Genomic DNA, 23,831 nt, shown 5'->3' with positions numbered 1-23,831 from the left:
TGTCTGGCTACTAAATCCTGCCCCCCAGGTTTTATAGCACTTCCTGCCTGTTCTTTTGCAGCCAGTCATTAGTCAACTCACTGGTTTACCACTGCATGGACCCTGTAGCTTTCTCTGTCTTATTCAGTTTTTACATGTCCTGAGTTGCCCACTTCAAGATTTTTACTTCTCATTTTATGTGCAACTTGGCTCTTGAGTTGTCTCACAGGAAGCATGTGTGTTATTTCTGAAATCTCCAACTAAGAGCTTTCTTTATCAATCAGTTCCTGTCATTCCCTATCTTAGTCCTTCATTGCCTCTGAGCCCACCTTTCAGCTTCAGCAAACCTTCATGCTTTCCCTGCTCTTTTCTCTTCTCCAGGTCACTACTTGTTTGCCTACTCAACCTGGAATTGATAGGTATCACTTCAGCTGTTAATCTCACTGAAAAAAAATGTTAGTCTTCAAACCTGGCCCTCAGACTTTAGTTTCCAGTAGAACTGCTTTCTGTCTGCAGAGATTTACTCCAGAAATTATTCTGGCCTCAATAAGTCTATATGGTGGGCAGTATAGTGGCTAGGCCTCCATGGTTACCATCTTCTCTATCCATTTTTAATATATTGGTTTGAATGTCCAGGATACTTTCAGTTTCGGATTTGGGCCCCCAAGTAAATAGAGCTTATAGTCACGAAAGTTTTTCTCTTATGATTTGAGGCCTATAGGATTACTTATATCAATACATGGGCAGTGTGGTTAGCCTGTAATAGAACAGGCACCGTGGCACTCTCACTGGTGTAGTGGAAGCATTTTGGGCTATGTAAGCTTGTTTGTTTGCTATACTTTCTGGAAACTACTGGTAGGCTTGCTCATCTTTGCTGCACAGACCCAGTTGTGGTGGGACCTACTATTGCCAGGCATATGTATTTTGCAGATTATATTCCACTGTACGTTATTACATGATATTGGTATAATTCCCTGTGTTCTACAGTGAATCCCTGTTGCTTCAGTTAAAGAAAAGAAAAAAAGTACATATTTTGATAATATCAATAGTTAGGCCCATACTTTGGGGGACTAAAAAGGTTAGCAACAATATTTAAGTTCAGTTCAGTTGAGTCGCTCAGTCGTGTCCGACTCTTGGCGACCCCATGAATCGCAGCACACCAGGCCTCCCTGTCCATCACCAACTCCCGGAGTTTACCAAAACCCATGTCCATTGAGTCGGTGATGCTATCCAACCATCTCATCCTCTGTCGACTCTTTCTCCTCCTGCCCCCAATCCTTTCCAGCGTCAGGGTCTTTTCCAGTGAGACAACTCTTTGCATGAGGTGGCCAAAGTATTGGAGTTTCAGTTTCAACATCAGTCCTTCCAATGAACACCCAGGACTGATCTCCTTTAGGATGGACTGGTTGGATCTCCTTGCAGTCCAAGAGACTCTCAAGAGTCTACTCCAACACCACAGTTCAAAAGTATCAATTCTGCGGCGCTCAGCTTTCTTCACCATCCAACTCTCACATCCATACATGACCACTGGAAAAACCATAACCTTGACTAGATGGACCTTTGTTGGCAAAGTAATGTCTCTGCTTTTAAATATGCTATCTAGGTTGGCCATAACCTTCTTTCCAAGGGGTAAGCGTCTTTTAATTTCATGGCTGCAATCACCATCAGCAGTGATTTTGGAGCCCCCAAAAATAAAGTCTGACACTGTTTCCACTGTTTCCCCATCTGTTTCCCATGAAGTGATGGGACCAGATGCCATGATCTTAGTTTGCTGAACGTTGAGCTTTAAGCCAACTTTTTCACTCTCCTCTTTCACTTTCATCAAGAGGCTCTTTAGTTCTTCTTCGCTTTCTGCCATAAGGGTGGTGTCATCTGCATATCTGAGGTTATTGATATTTCTCCTGGCAATCTTTATTCCAGCTTGTGTTTCTTCCAGCCCAGCATTTCTCATGATGTACTCTGCATATAAGTTAAATAAGCAGGGTGACAATATACAGCCTTGACATACTCCTTTTCCTATTTGGAACCAGTCTGTTGTTCCATGTCCAGTTCTAACTGTTGCTTCCTGACCTGCATACAGGTTTCTCAAGAGACAGGTCAGATGGTCTGGTATTTCCATCTCTTTCAGAATTTTCCACAGTTTATTGTGATCCACACAGTCAAAGGCTTTGGCATAGTCAATAAAGCAGAAATAGATGTTTTTCTGGAACTCTTTTCCTTTTTCGATGATCCAGCGGATGTTGACAGTTTGATCTCTGGTCCCTCTGCCTTTTCGAAAACCAGCTTGAACATCTGGAAGTTCACGCTTTGTGTATTGCTGAAGCCTGACTTGGAGAATTTTGAGCATTACTTTACTAGCGTGTGAGATGAGTGCAATTGTGTAGTAGTTTGAGCATTCCTTGGCATTGCCTTTCTTTGGGATTGGAATGAAAACTGACCTTTTCCAGTCCTGTGGCCACTGCTGAGTTTTCCAGATTTGCTGGCATATCAAGTGCAACACTTTCACAGCATCATCTTTTAGGATTTGAAATAGCTCAACTAGAATTCCGTCACCTCCACTAGCTTTGTTTGTAGTGATGCTTTCTAAGGCCCGCTTGACTTCACATTCCAGGATGTCTGGCTCTAGGTGAGTGATCACACCATTGTGGTTATCTCGGTCGTGAAGATCTTTTTTCTATAGTTTTCCTGTGTATTCTTGCCACCTCTCCTTAATATCTTCAGCTTCTGTTAGGTCCATACCATTTCTGTCCTTTACTGTGCCCATCTTTGCATGAAATGTTCCCTTGGTATCTAATGTTCTTGAAGAGATCTCTAGTCTTTCCCATTCTATTGTTTTCCTCTATTTCTTTGCATTGATCACTGAGGAAAGCTTTCTTATCTTTCCTTGCTATGCTTTGGAACTCTGCGTTCAAATGGGTGTATCTTTCCTTTTCTCCTTTGCATTTAGCTTCTCTTCTTTTCTCAGCTATTTGTAAGGCCTCATCAGATAACCATTCTGCCTTTTTGCCTTTCTTTTTCATAGTTGTTAAATGAGTAATTCCATGAAACCTGACCTCTTGCTACCCATCCCATCAGTAGCTTGTTCTCAGTTCTTACTGTATATAACCAGTTGAGACACTTGATTTTCCAAGTTGTCTTCTTTCTAGAAGTTGTATGTTTTTATATTTGCTCTTATGACCTTGTACATTCTAGTTTCTGTTCCTGCCTCTGGCCGTTCCCTTCAGTTTCCTTCACTGATTCTTTTTAGGGGGAGTGAAATAGAAAAGAATAGCTTTATTGCTTCACCTGGCAAAGGGAGCCACAGCAGACTAATGCCCTCAAAATTGTGTGTTGGCATAAGAGGAGATAATGAGATTTATAGTAATGGTTCAAAGAGGAGGGTGTGATCAGCTCATAGCCATTCTTTTATTGGTTGGTGGTGAGATAATTGGGAGTCAGCATCATCAAACTCCTGGTACAACCAATCTGGGGTCTATATGCTTGTGGGAAGCACATGGTTAACTTGTTTTGGTAGAGGTTTCAGTATCTGCAAAATAGCTTAAATATATTGTCATGTATATTCATTTAGGGGGGGTACCAGGACCCTGCTTCAAGGTTGTTCTATTGTTTCCTTTTTTTTTTTTTTATTGAAGGATAATGGCTTTACAGAATTTTGTTGTTTTCTGTCAAACCTCAGCATAAAATAGCCATAGGTATACATATATCCAGACATCCTGGAATGTGAAGTCAAGTGGGCCTTAGAAAGCATCACTACGAACAAAGCTAGTGGAGGTGATGAAATTCCAGTTGAGCTATTTCAAATCCTCAAAGATGATGCTGTGAAAGTGCTGCACTCGATATGCCAGCAAATCTGGAAAACTCAGCAGTGGCCACAGGACTGGAAAAGGTCAGTTTTCATTCCAATCCCAAAGAAAGGCAATGCCAAGGAATGCTCAAACTACTGCACAATTGCACTCATCTCACACGCTAGTAAAGTAATGCTCAAAATTCTCCAAGTCAGGCTTCAGCAATACATGAAGCGTGAACTTCCAGATGTTCAAGCTGGTTTTCGAAAAGGCAGAGGGACCAGAGATCAAATTGTCAACATCTGCTGGATCATCGAAAAAGGAAAAGAGTTCCAGAAAAACATCTATTTCTGCTTTATTGACTATGCCAAAGCCTTTGACTGTGTGGATCACAACAAACTCTGAAAAATTCTGAAAGAGATGGAAATACCAGACCATCTGACCTGCCTCCTGAGAAACCTGTATGCAGGTCAGGAAGCAACAGTTAGAACTGGACATGGAACAACAGACTGGTTCCATATCAGGAAAGGAGTATGTCAAGGCTGTATATTGTTACCCTGCTTATTTAACTTGTATCCAGAGTACATCATGAGAAATGCTGGGCTGGGTGAAGCACAAGCTGGAATCAGGATTTCTGGGAGAAATATCAATAACCTCAAATATGCAGATGACACCACCCTTATGGCAGAAAGTGAAGAAGAACTAAAGAGCGTCTCGATTAAAGTGAAAGAGGAGAGTGAAAAAGTTGGCTTAAAGCTCAACATTCAGAAAACTAAGGTCATGGTATCCGGTCCCATCACTTCATGGCAAATAGATGGGGAAATAATGGAAGTGGCAGATTTTATTCTGGGGGCTCCAAAATCACTGCAGATGGTGACTGCAGTTGTGAAATTAAAAGACTCTTGCTCCTTGGAAGGAAAGTTATGCCCAACCTAGACAGCATATTTAAAGCAGAGACATTACTTTGCCAACACGACTGAGCAACTGAACTGAACTGAGTCAAAGCTATGGTTTTTCCAGTAGTCATATATGGATGTGAGAATTGGACTATAAAGAAAGCTGAGCACCAAAGAATTGATGCTTTTGAACTGTGGTGTTGGGGAAGACTCTTGAGAGTCCCTTGGACTGCAAGGAGATCCAACCAGTCCATCCTAAAGGAGATCAGTCCTGGGTGTTCATTGGAAGGACTGATGTTGACGCTGAAACTCCAATAGTATGTCCACCTGATGTGAAGAACTGACTCATTTGAAATGACCCTGATTCTGCAAAAGATTGAAGGCAGGAGGAGAAGGGGACGACAGAGGATAGATGGTTGGATGGCATCACCAACTCATTGGACATGAGTTGAGTAAATTCCGGGAGTTTGTTGATGGACAGGGAATCCTGGCGTGCTGCAGTCCATGGGGTCGCAAAGAGTCGGACCCGACTGAACAACTGAACTGAACTAAAGAATCTGTCCATTTGTTCCAGGTTTTCCATTTTGTTGCAATATAGTTGTTCATAATAGTCTCTTATAATCCTTTTTATTTCTTCATTGTCTGTTGTAAGGTCTTCTTTTACATTTCTTATTTTGTTGATTTGATTCTTCTCTCTTTTTTTCTTGATGAGTCTGGCTAAGGTCTTGTCAATTTTGTTTATCTTCTCAATGAATCAGATTTTAGTTTTATTAATATTAATATTTACTATTGTTTCTATCATTTATATTTCATTTATTTCTGCTTGGATCTTTATTATTTCTTTCCTTCTACTAATTTTGGGGTTTTTTTGTTCTTTGGTAAAAAAGTTGTTTTAGGTGTAAAATTAGGTTGTCTATTCGATGTTTTTCTTGTTTCTTGAGCTAGAATTGTATTGCTATAAACTTCCCTCTTAGAACTGCTTTTGCTGCATTCCATAGGTTTTGAGTTGTCATATGTTCATTGTCATTTGTTTCCAGAAATTGTTTGATTTCCCTTTTGATTTCTTCAGTAACATGTTGGGTATTGAGAAATGTGTTGTTCAATCTCCATGTGTTTGTGTTTCTTACAGTTTGGTAATTGATATCTAGTCTCATAGCGTTGTGATTGGAGAAGATACTTGATGATTTCAATTTTCTTAAATTTACTGAGGTTTGATTTGTGACCCACAATGTTATCTGTCCTGGAGAATGTTCAGTGTGACTTGAGAAGAAGATGTATTCTTCTGCATTTGGATGGAATGTCCTGAAAATATCAATGAGATCCACCTCATCTAATGTGTCATTTAGGACTTGTGTTTCCTTACTAATTTTCTGTTTTCATGATCTGTCCATTGGTGTGAGTGGGGTGTTAATGTCTCCTACTATTATTGTGTTACTCTCAATTTCTCCTTTTATGTCTGTTAGTGCTTGTCTTATGTATTGAAATGCTCCTATGATGGGCAGATAGATATTTAGAATTGTTATGTCTTCCTCTTGGATTGATCCCTTGATTATTATGGCGTGTTCTTCCTTATCTCTTGTAATCTTCTTTATTTTAAGGTCTATTTTGTCTGATATGAGGATTGCTACTCCAACTTTCTTTTGCTTCTCATGTGCATGGAATTTATTTTTCCATCCTCTCACTTTCGGTCTGTATGTGTCTTTAGATTTGAAGTGGGTTTCTTGTAGACAGCATATATATGGGTGTTGTTTTTGTATCCATTCAGCCAGTCTGTGTCTTTTGGTTGGAGCATTTAATCCATTTACATTTAAAGTAATTATTGATATATATGTTCCTATTGCCATTTTCTTAATTGTTTGGGGTTGATTTTATAGATCTTTTTTTTTCACTTGTATTTCTTGACTATATAAGTCCCTTTAATATTTGTTGTAAAGCTGATTTGGTGGTACCGAATTCTCTTAACTTTTGCTTGTCTGAAAAGCTTTTTATTTCTCCATCAATTTTGAATGAGATCCTTGCTGGGTACAGTAATCTTGATTGTGTATTTTTCCCTTTCAGTGCTTTAATATATCCTGCTATTCCCTTCTGGCCTGTAGAGTTTCTGCTGAAAGATCAGCTGCTAAACATATGGGGTTTCCCTTGTATATTACTTGTTGCTTCTCCCTTGCTGCTTTTAATCTTCTTTCTTTGTGTTTAGTTTTTGTTAGTTTGATTAGTATGTGTCTTGGTGTGTTTTTCCTTGGGTTTATTCTCTATGGGACTCTTTGTGCCTCTTGGACTTGATTGACTCTTTCCTTTTCCATGTTGGGGAAAATTTCAACTACAATCTCTTCAAAAATTTTCTCATACCTTTTCTTTTTCTCTTCTTCTTCTGGGACCCCTGTATTTCCAATGTTGATGTGTTTAATACTGTCCCAGAGGTCTCTGAGACTATCCTCAGTTCTTTTCATTCTTTTTATTTTTTTCTGCTCTTCAGAAGTTATTTCCACCATTTTATCTTCGAACTCACTGGTAGGTTCTTCTGCTTCACATATTCTGCTATTGATTCCTTCTAGAGTATTTTTAATTTCAGTAATTGTGTTTTGTCTCTGAATGTTTATTCTTTAATTTTTGGTCTTTGTTAATTGATTCTTGCATTTTTTCCATTTTGTTTTCAAGGTTTTTGGTCATCTTTACTATCATTATTCTGAATTCTTTTTCAGGTAATTTTCCTATTTCCTCATCATTTATTTGGACGTCTGTGTTTCTTGTTTGTTCCTTCATCTGTGTACTATTTCTCTGCCTTTTCATTTTTTTTTTCAACTTATTGTGTTTGATGTCTCCTCTTCCCAGGCTTAAAGGTTGAATTCTTTTTTCCTTTTGGTTTCTGCCCTGCTAAGCTTGGTCCAGTGGTTTGTGTAAGCTTAGTATAGGGTGAGATTTGTGCTGAGTTTTTGTTTGTTTGTTTTTCCTCTGATGGGCAAGGCTGAGTGAGGTAATAATCCTGTCTACTGATGATTTAGTTTGTATTTTTGTTTTGTTTATTGTTTAGATGAGGCATCCTGCACAGGGTGCTACTGGTGGTTGGGTGATGCTGGGTCTTGTATTACAGTCGTTCCTTTGTGTGAGTTCTCACTATTTGATACCCCCTAGGGTTAGTTCTCTGGTAGTCTAGGGTCTTGGAGTCAGTTCTTCCACTCCAAAGCCTCAGGGCTTGATATCTAGTTTTGCATCGTTCTATATATTCTTTTCCTCTGGTTAGGTACTCCTGTCTGCTCTCAGCTGGTGTTCTGCATGCACTTCTGTGTATGAAGATGTATTCCTGATGTATCTGTGCAGAGAGTTGTACTTCACGTCCACCTACTCCTCCACCATCTTGTGCTCCTTCCTTCACTGATTCTTTTCTGGCTAAATTTCTTTTTGTGTGGATGTTTCTCAAAGTCCTCAACCCTCAACATCAGTCTTTCAAAGTGATATCTTCCCATCTCATTACTTCACTTCATCTTTCGGCTCTCACATCTCTACCCAACATCCCTCTTGAGCTCTAGACTTGATTGTCAGAGTTCCAAACATTTCTACATACTGCAAATTCAGTCTGCCCCAAAGCCTCAGTATTTTCAGAGGTGTTCTCTCTATATATATGTTGATATATTTGTTTGAGAGGAGGTAGAGAATATCATGTAACTGCCTGGGATGGGAGAAGAGCCTGGAGCGACATTTGAATATTTGGAGATATTCAACCAAACTCTTCTTTTGATCCCACGTCTCATATTGTCCTAAGTGGTACCAAGGGCCTTCCGATCCTGAGCTTTTTGGGTGGTCTGTTGACAGTGTGTCTATAGATTATTTCCCCCTGTGATCAAAGTTCCCTGTTGCTGACACTTGGGTGGAAGCTTCCTCTGGTCAGTTATCATGCTTTCATCTGCTTTTGCCATCTAAGCCTTTTCTGAAATCTCTTATCTGCTAATATCTATGCTCTCCCTCTCTTTGTACTTATAAATTAAAAAAAAAAAAAAAAAACCCTACTGTCATTTCAGAGTGTTTTGCAAAAGAGAAGAAATCAGTGTTTGTGGTTTGTCTCCAGTGTTAATCAGAATTTTTATCTGTTAGTAGTCAAAAATGTGGAGAGATTGTCACTCAACAAACTCACACTGTTATAGAGAGGAGGCAGGAGAATTCAGATGCAGTTCTACACCATAATGCTTCCCATTTGTGAACTTAATTTATAACTTACAGACTTAATTTACTAAAAAGAAATCCCATTAAAAATTAAAGGAGCTATGGCAATAAGTCTGTTTTCAGAGTGAGTCACGAGCTAAATAAAATATATTAAATCTAGATCATAGATTATAGAATCTCCAAACCAGGCCTAAATAAATTGATGACTTTTAGGCTTGTTCTCAGTAGCTTAGCATCTGCTTTATGTAAAGTTTGACACTCACCTTATTTTAGAATTGTTACTCATAACCAATCATACAACATAGGTGAAGGCCCTGGCATCTTTTAAAAGGTAGTGATTGATGCATGCCTGTGATGTTTGTAGGGGTTACTACGGAGTATCAATATTGTGCCTATTACTGTTAGTTGTTAATAATTCATAGACCTTATTTTTAATGTCATCATGAGTAAATTACTGAAAAAGACTATGCTTTTTAAATTGTTGCCACTGTTTACTGATACATAAAAGTAGAAATGTGACTCAATAATAACTCACTGAAGAAAAATAGTCACAAATTATTCTTAATGTCAATACCTATATTGAGGGTACAGTACCGTTTTAGTAAGATGAATATGTTAAATTATGCATTTGTTCATATTTTGATTTCTGTAGTGCTTCTTTCCTTATTGGTCTTTTTCAGCACTTTTTTGGCCAGAGGGGAAATGGTAGTCAAATTTAAACATACTGGATGTTTTCATAGTTAGGAGAAATTTAATTACTGAAGAAATTTTTAGAATAAATTATGGACTAAATACATGCTTGCTACCTTTATTCTCACCAATGCAAATAGCCATATGACAGCAATTTAATATCAAAATTAAAAGTGTTTCTTTTTCAAGCACAAGAACTCTTTTTAAAAATTTTAACTGTAATTGGACTTGGAACCCCACATATAAACAGGTTATAGCAAAGCTCCCCCGTTGGTGATGGGAATGAGTAGCCTGGAGCCTCAGAGTCAGCCACTACTCCCTGCCTCTGCCATCCATGGCACCCCCTTGGAACAAGTTTTTAAATTACGAGCAGTGATGGAAAGAACAGTCTTTGGAATCAGACGTATCTGGGCTTAAATCCTAGGTCTCCACGTGATAGCTTTCTAACCTTGGAAAATTTACTCAGCCTCTCTGAATTTTGCTTGTTCTCTTTAGTCAGGGCAGGTGGGGAGAGGGGCAAAGGGTGTTTTACTCTTATTTTATAGAAATGTTTTAGAATGAACTGAGATAACATGTGCTGCACTGTACAATACCTGACACAGAGGAGGTCCTCGGGAAAAGAGCTGCCTTCTTGTCATGTGAAGTCTAACTCCAACCTAGAATCTAACTCTTTGTTTAAGAATGGTGCTGACTTTTTCTGTGTGAATAGTATGGAAGTCAACTATTAGAAGCATTGATTTTTCTGTCACCCTTGAAGGCACATATGAACATATGTATACACACTGAATTTTAGCTAGAAGTTGAAGTGTCTCACCCCTCGATTGCTTCTGTAAAGGCTAAGTGCCGTCAAGGTGCCTGAAGTGGAGATGACAATGGGTGTTACTGTTCACGTGACCAAACTGCCAGAGCTGAAGCCTGTCAGTGCGGCTGGCACTCGTGTGGGGCCTTGATATCCCAGCGTTCTTGGATGTTGAATGTATTGCATGGTATCTGTTGTGATTAGCTACCACTCCAACCTCTCCTAGACCTCGCTTAGTCCTACTCTGGGGTGTGATGGGGTACTTTGTCAGAGTGGAAACTGGGATGAAGGGTCATGTACCTACTCCAAATTTTTGTGAGTAAATATGCCTTCAGAGGTGCCAGATACTGATTTGAGAACATCAGAAGGAACTCAAGAAAGCTCTCCTAGAATTAAAAACATTTATTATTGTGGCCCAGTGTTTTCACTGGAGAAGTCTTTATACCGTAACAGGAGGGAATGGCTTTTCTTCTGTTACGTCGTCAACTTCTTTTCTTACCTTACACACCTGCCCTTGTTGATTTCACTTTTACCTACATTTTAGCCTGGAAGCTGTCCTTCTCCTTTACCTGGAAGCTGTCCTTCCAGCCCAGTATGTTGTTCTGAGCTTTAGGGTGATGGAGCTGGTTCCTTGATGGGCCTTTCCTATGGATGTCACTAAGTATGAGATTTGACTCAAAGTTGAATTCAGTGTATTTTATCCTAATTTCCTTCTGTTCGCATATTCCCTGTCCTGCCAAAAAAAGTGAAAGTCATGTTCAACTCTTTGCGACCCCATGGACTGTGGCCTGCCAGGCACCTCTGTCCATGGAGTTCTCCAGGCCAGAATACTGGAGTGGATAGCCACTCCCTCCTCCAAGGGATCTTCCTAACCCAGGGATCCAACCCAGGTCTCCCATATTGCAGGCAGATTCTTTACCATCTGAGCTACCAGGGATGCAAAAATCCTGCCAAAAGGTGCCACCAATTACTCAGTCTTGACATCAGAGAACGATTCTGCCAAGCAGTGTGTTGTGGCCAGATATCTTAGGAGAAAACTAACTAGAATTCTCTAGTAGGCAGCTGGGTTTAGTTTATAAATGCCCAATTTTGGTAACCATTAGTAATCTAGGTAATAGTCCTACTTGTGATGAAAGCACAAAGTTGTTTGCCTTCACCTTGTGGTGATTTTGTTTATTGGAAGAACACACACATACACACATGCTCATGTATATGTTGTATGTGGGCAGTTTCCATTCTGAAAAACTTGAGTTGTAGTAATTTCCCAGGCAAAGAGGGCAAGGGATAAATGGTGTCACCAGTGACAGTGATAATAATGATAGTTATCAGCAGTGATAATAGTGTTGTGCAAAGACATACCTGTAGTAAGAGGAAGCAAGAGGGGAGGGGAGTAGAAAATAGGTCTTGAGAATATCTGAGAACACATATGGTAACATCAGGCCCTGTACACATTACAAGTGACAAGAGATGGAATCAAAGAGGCACATGGGAGCTCGATCCACCAGGACCTTGAATGCCATGCTGGGAGGTCTGGATTTTATCCTGACAAGGGTGCACAGGCATGGGAGGCCTTTAGGGATGATAAGATTTGAAATCTGATACATTGCTGTGGCTTTTGTCTGGAGAGCAGACTGGGGAACTTTAGAAATGGAAGCAGGGACACAGGTTAAGTCACTCATTGCCAGCAGCATTCTTGGGGCGAGGTCATGGTGTCCTGGCGTTTCACTGACTGTTCAACAAGTGGGAATGTTACAGTTTACAGGAAATGGGCGAGAATGGAGACACAGCATGGTCAAGTTCAGTTTGGATGTACTCAGTTGGAGGTTCCAGTGAAGCGTTCAGGTGGCTAGCTGATCACTGGATATACAGTCTGAGTTGAGAATACACATCTGGGAATCATCAGATCGATCGGTAAGAAATGAGAACTCTTAAGAAGATCATGAAGGTAAAGCAGCCTTGGGCTGGAAGCTGGAAAAACGTGATATGTAAAGAAAGGATGGCTAGAAGGATATGAACTAGAAGGAGGCGGAGAGAATGTTGAGAGAAGAAGGAAAACCTCACGGTGATGTCATGGGAGCCAAAGGGAGGTTGGTTTTCAGGATCAGATCCAGTCTCACCTCCTGTAGACATACCACATTAGATCAGAGCAGAAAAAGTACATTGAATTAACAAGTATGAAAGTGTCTCTGAAGCCAGATTGCAGGGGCTGAAGAGTCAGTGAGAGGAAAGGAAGAGAAGATGGTGACAGTTGGTGACTTCTATCAGTGAGGTTGATAGTGAAGAGAGAAGAAATCTTTCCCTGGACTTATTTGAATGGTGGACTTATGGACAGGGGCAGATGAGGAAGTGAGGGGGCTGTTTAGGAGACATCAAGCACTATGAAGTGGTGTCCTGGTGGATCCTTGGAGGAGGAGTCATCCTCCCTGCATTGTGAGGGCGAATGAAGGAAGTGAGACTGATGCTGCCTCTCTGATGCAGATAGAGGAGGGGTGGGGGCAGGACTATGAGAGAGCATCTCTATGAAGTGGAAGGTAGGGTCCTCTGCTCGGTGAGGGATGAGATGGTGGAGGGGGCATGACTTAAGGGATGTGGTAAAGGTTTGAAATAGCTTCCATGGGAAATGGGGAGGTTGCAGACTGATTTCCAGGAGAAACTGTAAATTGTGACTTGTTGGCCGACTACATCCACTTAGCTGTGTGTATCCCCATGGATTTTTAAAGCAACACATAGTTACTTTGTGGAAAAGATAAAACTGGAATTTTCAGGGGTGGGGATGACCAAAGAACAAACAAAAGGAGCTTTGAGTGTGTTAGCCATATTTGATGACTGGATAGAAAAGATATGAAAGTTTGTGGGAACTGAGACAGAACAAGAGAGGCCAGAAGCTGTGATGACGCAGAAGGACTGATGCACCTGGCACAGTGGGGTAAGAGCTGAAAAGATGAGAGGGTGTGAACACTTCAGGAATGCTGCAGATTGAGATTCACAGGCTAGGTGCTTATGGGTAAAGACAAGGGTCAGGGTTAGCCAAACAGTAAGGCCCAGCAGAAGTGGAGGTCATCGGAGTTGAGGGTGCTAAGGAACTAGGGCTCAAGGTGTTGTAAGAATCATGCCTGCTATGCACGATGAAGGCAGAGCCTGAGGGAGAAGGGATGACCAACCCATGTGCCGGAGACAGTAAAGGAGGAGTCATGTGGCTCTTCACTGTTTTTCACTCAACAGGCGCTTTGCTGGCACTCCCTATCCCTTGACCGTCTTGACCTCGTTCCCTGTGCCAGTCATCATGTTGGGACAGCACCTGCCACTTGTTAGAGACTATCGAAGGAGGTGACATAGTCATGCCCATTAGACCTGAAAACAAGTTCTTACATCACTGGAACATACACTCTATGAAAGCAGGACTGTCGGGTTTTGTTTTGTTTTGTTTTTCACTGTTGCATCAAAGCACAGGGCAGTATCTTGCCATTCATCACTTAGAGAAGATGAATACCTTGACATTGACATTGGCCCTCACTGCTCCTTGGTACACCTGGTCACAGCCCCTGGCTGCATTCCCCCAAATGTTCTTCCAAGTCCTCTCTATTTGGGGAGCTCAGCTCTGCATCCCTCTGCATTCCTCCTTCAGCTAAGCATCTCTCCTCTTACTTCTGAGGTCAGAGCCACGTGTTAGACCTTGCTCATCATCTTCTCCCCCTTACAGAATTGCTCAGGCTTTAGCTGCTTTCTTATCACTGTGGTTGGAAGAGGAAGTATTCCTACTATGCTCCAAGGCTCATGCTTCCCCTTTTTTAGACATGTTAGGGGCTGTACTCTTCATCTCATCACCTTCTGCTTTTCTTTCTTGAACCTGTCATCCTTATCTTGTTCAGCAGTTACTCCCTCCCCACCAGATATACAGCTGATCCATAAAACAGGAAAGAGAAGCCATTTCTTCTATCTTGGTCCTTAAACTGTCACCTTTCCCCTCCTTTTTCTAGTTAAAAAAAAAAAAAATCTCTCAAAAGTGTTGCCCTCTATTTACCAAGTGTTCCTGTTTCCTTGCTATGTGTCCACTGTTTAACACCTTGAGTTTAGGGCTGTACCCATGACTTCCTGAGCTGTTTTGACTATTTCCCCTGCATTCCTAGGGATTCCCTATGGTCTTCAGTTCCTTTGTTTATTAATCCAGCAAGTATTTAAGCACCTCTTATTGTCAGGCACATATCAAGATGCTAAACATAACAGCAATGAATAAAACAAATAACCCTGCCCTTGTGGCTTTTACTTTCTAGAGAAAGAAACAATCAAATAATGTGTATGTGTGAAATGTGTATTTGATACTAGCAAGTACATAGGAGAAAAATAAGGCAGAGAAGAGATGCAAGCATCTCTTCATTTCAGAGTGGAGGAGTTTACTGTTTTAGACTGAGTGACTGGGGAAACTTACAATGAAGGGATGACAGTTCAGTAAAGGTCTGAGGGCGGTGAGGGGGTGTGAGTCGATAGCTCTGTGAGAGAAGAAAATGCTAGCAGAGAGAAGAGTGAATGCACAATTCCTGAGGTATGAGTGGGCCTCATGTCTCTGAAGAACAGTGAGAAGCACCGTCCTCATCTTCCTTGACCTCCCAGTGGCATTGGCCATTTGCTTCCTTTTGCTTTTGGAAATGTCTGCTGGGATGACTGTTCTGGTTTTGGCCCTCCCCATCTCTTTCACTGATGGTTTCCTTCTTTGTGCCTGCCTTTTAATCTTTTTTTTTCCCCAATGCTTTTTTGTTAGTCCTGCTTTCCCCTGCACATGCTGTGTACCACCAAATCACATTCTTAACTGGGCTCTGACTGCTTCACCTGGGACCACAGATTCAATATGTCTGACATCTACTTTGTTGCCTCACCTCCCCCAACCCCCACAAAGGCTCTTGCCTTCTGTTTCCCTTGTCCATTTTTGGCTTAACTACTTAGTCTCCCCATTTAGAAAACTTAGTTATCTGTGACTTTGTTGGTCATCATATCGACCACTTCTAGTTGGTCATCTTATCGACCTCATTCTCCCTCCTCTGTGCCCAAGTCGTCTTCAGTGACACCCTTGCCATAATAAACTTACTTCACACTCCATGTGTTTGATGCATGCTCCACCTTATCTCAAATGCTCTTCTCGCCCTTCAGGAGCAAGCGCAAATGTTGTCTCCTCTCTGCAGTGGATTCTCCCATATGTCCAACTCTTTGGAGCCCCATGGACTATAGCCCACCAGGTTCCTCTGTCCATGGAATTCTCCAGCCAGGAATACTGGCCTGGATAGCCATTCCCTTCTCCAGGGGATCTTAAGTGCCAACATCTGTTGGATCATTGAAAAAGCAAGAGAGTTCCAGAAAAAAACATCTACTTCTGCTTTATTAAGTACACCAAAGCCTTTGACTGTGTGGATCACAACAAACTGTGGAAAATTCTTCAAGAGATGGGAATACCAGACCACCTTACCTGCCTCCTGAGAAATCTATATGCAGGTCAAGAAACAACAGTTAGAATAGGACATGGAACGACAGACTGGTTCCAAATAGGGAAAGGAGTACATCAAGGTTGTATGACTTATATGCAGAGTATATCATGCGAAATGCCAGGATGGATGAAGCATAAGCTGGAATCAAGATTGCTGGGAGAAATGTCAATAACTTCAAATATGCAGATGACACCATCCTTACGGCAGAAAGTGAAGAAGAATTAAATAGCCTCTTGAAGAAAGTTAAAGACGAGAGCGAAACAGTTTGCTTGAAACTCAACATTCAGAAAACTAAGATCATAGCATCTGGTCCCATCACTTCATGGCAAATAGATGGGGAGACAGTGAAAACAATGAGAGCCTTTATTTTTTTGGCTCCAAGATCACTGCAGATGGTGACTGCAGCCATGAAATTAAAAGACACTTGCTCCTTGGAAGAAAAGCTATAACCAACCTACACAGCACATTAAAAAGCAGAGACATTATTTTGTCATCAAAGGTCTGTCTAGTCAAAGCCATGGTTTTTCTAGTAGTCATATATGGATGTGAGAGTTGGACTATAAACAAAGCTGAGTGCCAAAGAATTGATGCTTCTGAACTGTGGTGTTGGAGAAGACTCTTGAGAGTCCCTTGGACTGCAAGGAGATCCAACCAGTCAATCCTAAAGGTAATCAGTCCTGAATATTCTTTGGAAGGACTGGTGTTGAAGCTATCCACCTGATGCAAAGAACTGACTCATTGGAAAAGACCCTGATGCTAGGAAAGATTGAAGACAGGAGGAGAAGGGGATGACAGAGGATGAGATGGTTGAATGGCATCATAGACTCGATGGACTTGAGTTTGAGGAAGCTCCAAGAGTTGGTGATGGACAGGGAATCTTGGTGTGCTTCAGTCCTTGGGGTCGCAAACAGTCGGACATGACTGACCAACCCATTGTGTACATAGCTCTCCTGTGTTCCACACGGTGATGTAATGATGAGTATCTTGCTAGACTGTCAGCTCCTTGAATCCACAACTAAGTCTTATTAATCATTGTACCTAATGGTTTCCCGTGTTTCCCTGTTTTAGGCACATAGCAAAGAGGATAGACAGACAGACAGATGAATTTGGACCTAAGCACACTGCATTACAACATGTTGAGTATGTAGGGGAAAAAATTAAATTCCCAAAAATGCATATGCCTTCATAAGTAGCCTTTATATGTTATATGCAGAATACCAGCATCTTTGAGGACAACTGGAATCAATGTTTTATTAGTGTTTGCCTGAATCCTGAGTGTTTTCATTCTGTTTCTCACTTGTTGAATCAGTGGCAGACTGTCCAGTTGGCAGGTGACATTGGTCCTGGCTTGTGGCAGGCTGAACTTCATTGCTGTCTAGGCTGAGGGCTTAAGAGCAGTTATTTTATATCAGACTTTTAGTATGTAGTTATATAAATACACGGTTTGTCGTGTTAATAACAGTGCCCTTTCCTGCTAATTTTGGTCTCTAAATACTTTTCTTGTTGTTGTTTTTGAAGGTATTTTAATTATTGACACAAATTTCTCATAGGATTATTAGGCAAAAATTAAGCAACTAATAAATTTAAGGAAACTGAGAAAATGTTCTTAGTACATTTAAGATACAGGGATTCTGGGGTAGCAAAGAAGTGATTATTGAAAGGAAAGAGAATTAAGTGGTTTTTAAAAAAATTATATATATCACTCTAAAAAGGTTAAATGTGAAGGCATTCACTAGTTTAGCAAAATGTATTTTCCTTGCTTAGGAAACAGTCCTTTATATATTTTTTTAATTGATTGATGATTGTTTTACAATATTGGTTTGATTTCTGTCATACAGCAACATGAATTAACCATAGGTGTACATTAGTCCCCTCCCTCTAAAATCTCCCTCCCACCTCCTGCCCATCCCCACCCCTCTAGGGTATTACAAAGCCCCAGTTTGAGTTCCCTGAGTCATAAACAGCAGATTCCCATTGGCTATCTATTTACATATGTTAGTGTATATGAATCCATGCTACTGTATCCATTCATCTCACCATCTCCCTCTTCTCCCTGTCCCTTGTCCATAAGTCTATTCTCTATGTCTGTGTTGTACATTAACACACATATATGGCATCTAGGAGGATGATACTGATGAGGTTCAGTACCATCCTTCTAGATGCCATATATATGCATTAATATACGATTATTTGTTTTTCTCTTTCTGACTTACTTCACTCTGTATAATAGGCTCTAGGTTCATCCACCTCATTAGAACTGACTCAGATGTGTTCTTTTTTATGGCTGAGTAGTATTCCATTGTATATATGTACCACAACTTCTTTATCCATTCATCTGTCATAAGACATCTAGGTTGCTTCCATGTCTTGGCTATTGTAAATAGTGCTGCAGTGAACATTGGGGTACATATATTTTTTTCAGTTTTATTCAGTGTATATGCCTAGAAGTGGGATTTCTGGGTCATATGGTGGTTTTATTCCTAGTTTTTTAAGGAATCCCCATAATGTCTTCCATTGTGGCTCTATCAATTTACATTCCCACCAGCTGTGAAGGAGGGTTCCCTTTTCTCCACACCCTCTCCAGCACTTGTTGTTTGTGGATTTTTATTATGGCTATTCTCACTGGTGCAAGGTGATATCTCATTGTAGGTTTGATTTGCATTTGTCTAATAATGAGTGATGTTAAGCATCTCTTCATGTGTTTATTAGCCTTCCGTATGTCTTCTTTGGAGAATTGTCTGTTTAGGTCTTTTGCCCACTTTTTGATCAAGTTGCTTGTTTTTCTGGTATTGAGTTGTATGAGTTGCTTATATATTTTGGAAATTAATCCTTTGTCAGTTGTTTCATTTGGTATTATTTTCTCCCTTCTGAGGGTGTCTTTTCACCTTGTTTATAGTTTATTTTGCTGTGCAAAAGCTTGTAAGTTTAATTAGGTCCCACTTATTTATTTTTGTTTTTATTCCCATTATTCCAGGAGGTGGGTCATAAAGGATATTGCTATGATTTATGTCATACAGTGTTCTGCCTATGTTTTCTTCTACAAGTTTTATAGTTTCTGGTCTTACATTTATGTCTTTAATCCATTTTGAGTTTATCTTTGTGTATGGTGTTAGGAAGTGTTCTCATTTCATTCTTTTACGTGTAGCTGTCCAGTTCTTCCAGCACCGCTTATTGAAGAGAGATTATCTTTTCCCATTGTGTACTCTTGCCTCCTTTGTGAAAGATAAGGTGCCCATATGTGCGTGGGTTATCTTTGGGCTTTCTGTCTTGTTCCATTGGTCTATACTTCTGCTTTTGTGCCAGTACCATACTGTTGGAAGCAGTCCATTATATTTTGAAAGGAATTGTCAAGTAAGTAAAAATAATTGAGGCAGTGAGATAAATAGTATTTTTTATTTTATAGAAGTTTGTCTTGATTTTGTTGATGTTAAAAATATAATCATTATATTCTGTTTTCCTTTAAAAAAAAATCAAACAAACACTGCCCCAATTTTATAAAGCCCCCTTGTGAATCTGTATGCATTTTAAGAATATTGGTGTTATTTTGGTGAGTAGCCTACAGTTCACTTAAGCATCGTGGCTGGCCATTACAACAAAGTAAATGGGGTAAAGGACAAAAAAAACATAACACATGATCACTTTCAAAATGTCAGCTAGCATATTTTCTGCTATCATATTGAGAGGCTGTTTAAGCTGTTGACACGAGGAGAAAGCGCAGTTAATTTATAGAGCAGGCTCCCATAAAGAGCAGAAGGCTGGGTGGATGAGGTGGAGATGTGTGGGATTGAGTTGCAGTTGAAAACAGTAAAAGGTGAGACTTTGACTCTAGAAGGCTGGTGGTATTCTAAATGTAAAAGACTCACAAGTTATATTAAGGACCTAACACATAGAAAAATGCTAATGTGTTTATTCAAAAATAGTCCTGACTCCTAAGGTTGGAACAGACCTTGAAATATGGTTCACTTGAAATTAATTTCCTAGGCTAATGGGTTCTAAACATTTCACAACCATTCATATGCCAAGTATTATTAGTGGTTAGTGGAACACCCCTTTAAGCTGTTTTGAATTTGGATTAAAACAAGGAAGGGGATGAACAAATGACATTTGGATGTTCTTGCCTTCTTGAAGAACAGCTTCTTACAAAACTTCATCCTATGAACCTGCAGTGGCCTAAGGTGGTTTCCCCTTGGCATGCTGATATTTTTCTGACTCACACTTGAGCTTTCCTTTTATAAGGACCAGTGAGTGTGACATCTGACAGATACTATCAGACGGCATTCCTTGTACAAGTAGGTGAGTGAGCATGTTGGGAAGGCAGGCTGAGTTGGCCCCTTTGCCTGAAGCTAAGGATGCTTTAGGCAAGAGAGAGCGTGGACTGCCAGCACGACCACATGGTGTACACATGAATGGGAGTGTGCTTCACTGCTGCTGCTAAGTCGCTTCAGTCGTGTCTGACTCTGTGTGACCCCATAGATGGCAGCCCACCAGGCTCCTCTGTCCCTGGGATTCTCCAGGCAAGAATACTGGAGTGGGTTGCCATTTTCTCCTCCAATGCATGGATGCACGCATGCTAAGTCACTTCAGTTGTGTCCGACTCTGTGCGACCCTATGGACAGCAGCCCACCAGGCTCCTCTGTCCATGGGATTCTCTAGGCAGGAATACTGGAGTGGGTTGCCATTTCCTTCTCCAGTGCTTCACTAGTACGTTAATTATGAGCAGGTAAAACACACCCCTGAAAATGTTCAGCATCTGCAAGAATTCCTGGTGCTGCCCACCATCTGCATTAACGCATATATCAGGGCTTTGTGTTTTACCAAGTTTTTTTTTTTTTAATTTGGAGTATAATTGTTTTATAAGCTCGTGTTTCTGCTGTACAACGGAGTGAATCAGCTCCAAGTATTAACATACATATATCCCCTTCCTCTTGTCCTTCCTCCCCCGCCCCATCCCACCCATCTAGGTCATCACAGAGCATCCAGCTGAGCTCCCCGAGCTGTACAGCAGGTTCCCGGGGCAGGAATAGAGATGTATACACAGGGAGGGCAAGGGGAGGGTGCTGTGAATTGGGAGAGTAGGTTTGACATAAATACACTACCATGCATACCATGGAGAGTTTATAGTGGGCTTTCCCTCTCAGTTGATACACCATGCTGCTGTCTTTCCTCATCTTCTTGAGAAACAGTTTTCTACCATGTGGTAGCTTCAGGGTTAACACAATGCAGAAATGATGAAGTCTGTTTAGATGTTGTCTCTATGGAGCACATGAGAATACTATCTATTAGTTCTGTAATGCTATGCTATGCTATGCTAAGTCGCTTCAGTCGTGTCCGACTCTGTGCGACCCCATAGACGGCAGCCCACCAGGCTCCGCCGTCCCTGGGATTCTCCAGGCAAGAACACTGGAGTGGGTTGCCATTTCCTTCTCCAGTGCATGAAAGGGAAAAGTGAAAGTGAAGTTGCTCAGTCATGTCCGACTCTTAGCGACCCCATGGACTGCAGCCTACCAGGCTCCTCCATCCATGGGATTTTCTAGGCAAGAGTACTGGAGTGGGGTGCCATTGCCTTCTCCGAGTTCTGTAATAATAAAGGCTAAATTTAGATGCATAGAAGGTTTGCTATGATATGTTCCTTTACTTATCTCTCCATACTTAATCTTTCACTCTTCTCATTTCACAATATTACCTCCAATCATTTTAAATTAGAAGCTGACTCCTCACTGGACGTGGAGAGAAGATGGATGTGTGGGTGGGGGAAGGTAGTGGGGTGGGGAGGAAGCAGAGAGAGAGGGGGATGCACAGGCATCCCACTGGCTCTGTCTACGTCTCCTTCCGAGGGCATATCCCCCCGCCAGGTTACCTCCTGTGCCCTCACCGCCCCCAAACCTAGACTAGTTACCCCTGGGCTCCCACATGGACCGTACTTCTCCCTTTGTGACGTTTACCATATCATGTTGTTAACGCTGTGCTGACTGTGCCCTTTAGTAGGTTGTAAACTACTAGGGAGCGGAAGCCATCCATCTCATTCACAGAAATATCCCTTGCCTTTACCAAAGAGAGTGTCACGTAATAGGTTATCAGTCAGCCCGTGTCATTTTTTAAAGTGTGGATGCTTAATATTCTCTGTTTTGTTTTCCAAGATTCCCCGAAGTGAGGACAAAAGGAGCCAGGCCCAGCAGCTGATCACTCTTCCAACACGGGAAGATTCCAAAAAGCCCAACGACGTTTCCAGTTCCACTTCAGAGGCCAAAATAGGAGAAAGCGATAAACAGCCAAAAGAAAGCTTCTTCCAGTTTCTAGGTAACTTATTCAATATCTCAGGAAAATCATCTCTCGGTGAAGCCAAGCAGTCTTCTTTCAAAGATGAACATGACAAACCTGAGAAAGACTTACGAAATCCCAGTCGTCATGAGGATGGAGGCCAAAGGGAAAGTGCTGGTGGCTCTCTGAGAACCCAGGCGCTTCCAGCAGAGGAACGGGAGTCCAGCTCAACCGAACTCTCAGATGCCTTTTCTTTGGATACAACACAAGACAGTGAACAGGAAACCAGTGACTTGCTGAAGTAAGTTTAAAATTCGCTTAGCTGAAAAATTGGACCTAGCCTTAGTTCTACTACTATTGATTAAGGGGATTTGAAAAAATATAGTTATGTCCCTGCTACTAGGTGAAAAATTACGTGATTCTGTGTACCATATCTAGGGTCTTTTGAGCTATTTTAGTGGGTGGTACTAATATCTTTTAGGTGCTAAGTTTGTCATAGTATAAGATTTACTTCCTTTTTTAAACATAATTTTATTTACTTACTAATTTTTGCCTGTGCTGGGTCTTGGTTGCTGCACGCAGGCTTTCTCTAGCTGCAGTGCGTGGGCTTCTCATTGCGGTGGCTTCTCTTGTTGTGGAGCATGGGCTACAGAGCACAGTCTCAGTAGTTGTGGCGTGTGGGCTTAGCTGCCACACAGCATGTGTTCCCTCCTGGACCGGGGATCAAACCAATGTCTCCTGCATTGGCGGGCGGGTTCTTTACCACGGAGACACCAAGGAAGCCCACAAGATTTATTTCTGATTTAAGACTTCTTTAAATGGGAATGTTTTCTGTTGTCTGAATTCTTCTGTAGTCAGACAGGCAGTGTGTTCAGTATCTGCGTTTTGGGAACAAAAATAGTCCTATGATTTGTGTTCACATTCTATCAATATCGTTTCTTTGTGGAATCCAATTAAAGGGATTAAGAGAAGAAATTGACTGTATTTATAAAAGTAGCCTTTTAAACCTTTCTCACAGCTCCAAGAAAGAAATCTTGCACAAATTTAAGGAGCACTTCATCACCCCTTTTTTCTTTCTTTGATTAACAAATGGGAACTAACTTGTTATTCTTTTATTCAAATGAGTTAGAAGGAATGTTTTCTATCCAGAAAATGTTTATAACAATGTTGAGTGCATTAGACATTTTGTCTAACATATAAGTATTCATTCATAGCTAGTAAGGATCTGGTTCATTGATTTTAATTTACCCTCTACTTGAGAATTATTTTTATTATTTAAAGAGATCATCAATACTGTAGGCAGATATAGATGACAACTTAGAATTGTGTGATCCTTTGTAGTTTCAAAGTGTCCTCAGGCGTGTGCTTTCAGTCAGTTCCTCATAGTAAGCTTTTAAGGTAGGTGTAGGTACAGACCCATTTTATGGTTGTGAGAACTGAGACCCCAAGTGGATTCAGGTTTGCCCATCAGGAATGCTGAGGTGGGGCTTGCCCTGCCAGATCTTAAAATGTGCCCATCAAGCTACATTAATTGAAATGATGCCATAATACTGGTGTAATATTTGCTAGATGCTTAAATGGAACAGAATAGACAGTCTAGAAATAGACCCTGGTATATTTTGAGATTTGAGCCTTCAAATGTGACAGCATTATGTATTCATATAGAAAGGAAAACTTGAGGAAATTGGGTAACAATTGGGAAAAAAAATAAAAATGGATACTCATGTCATTTTATATTAAAATTAGAGTAGAATAAAAATGATTAAGAAACATACAAAACTAAAAGCATCTA

General features: G+C 40.9%; 1 protein-coding gene across 2 annotated transcripts in view; it reads left to right on the top strand.

Moving 5' to 3' along the window:
* Positions 1-23,831, top strand: part of CRYBG3 (crystallin beta-gamma domain containing 3) — a 126,957-nt gene that overhangs the window by 20,770 nt on the left and 82,356 nt on the right. For both annotated transcript variants that reach the window (XM_081572571.1, XM_081572570.1), the window contains exon 3: positions 21,919-22,340. In XM_081572571.1, the coding sequence (XP_081428697.1) occupies positions 21,919-22,340 (422 nt within the window). The remainder of the gene's footprint in view (positions 1-21,918; positions 22,341-23,831) is intronic.

Source organism: Giraffa tippelskirchi, chromosome 2, assembly GCF_054371585.1.
Source record: "Giraffa tippelskirchi isolate mGirTip1 chromosome 2, T2T-mGirTip1v1.2.pri, whole genome shotgun sequence".
Lineage (NCBI taxonomy): Eukaryota > Metazoa > Chordata > Mammalia > Artiodactyla > Giraffidae > Giraffa > Giraffa tippelskirchi.
The sequence above is the reverse complement of the archived record's forward strand: the minus strand, read 5'-3'. Positions and strand labels throughout refer to the sequence as shown.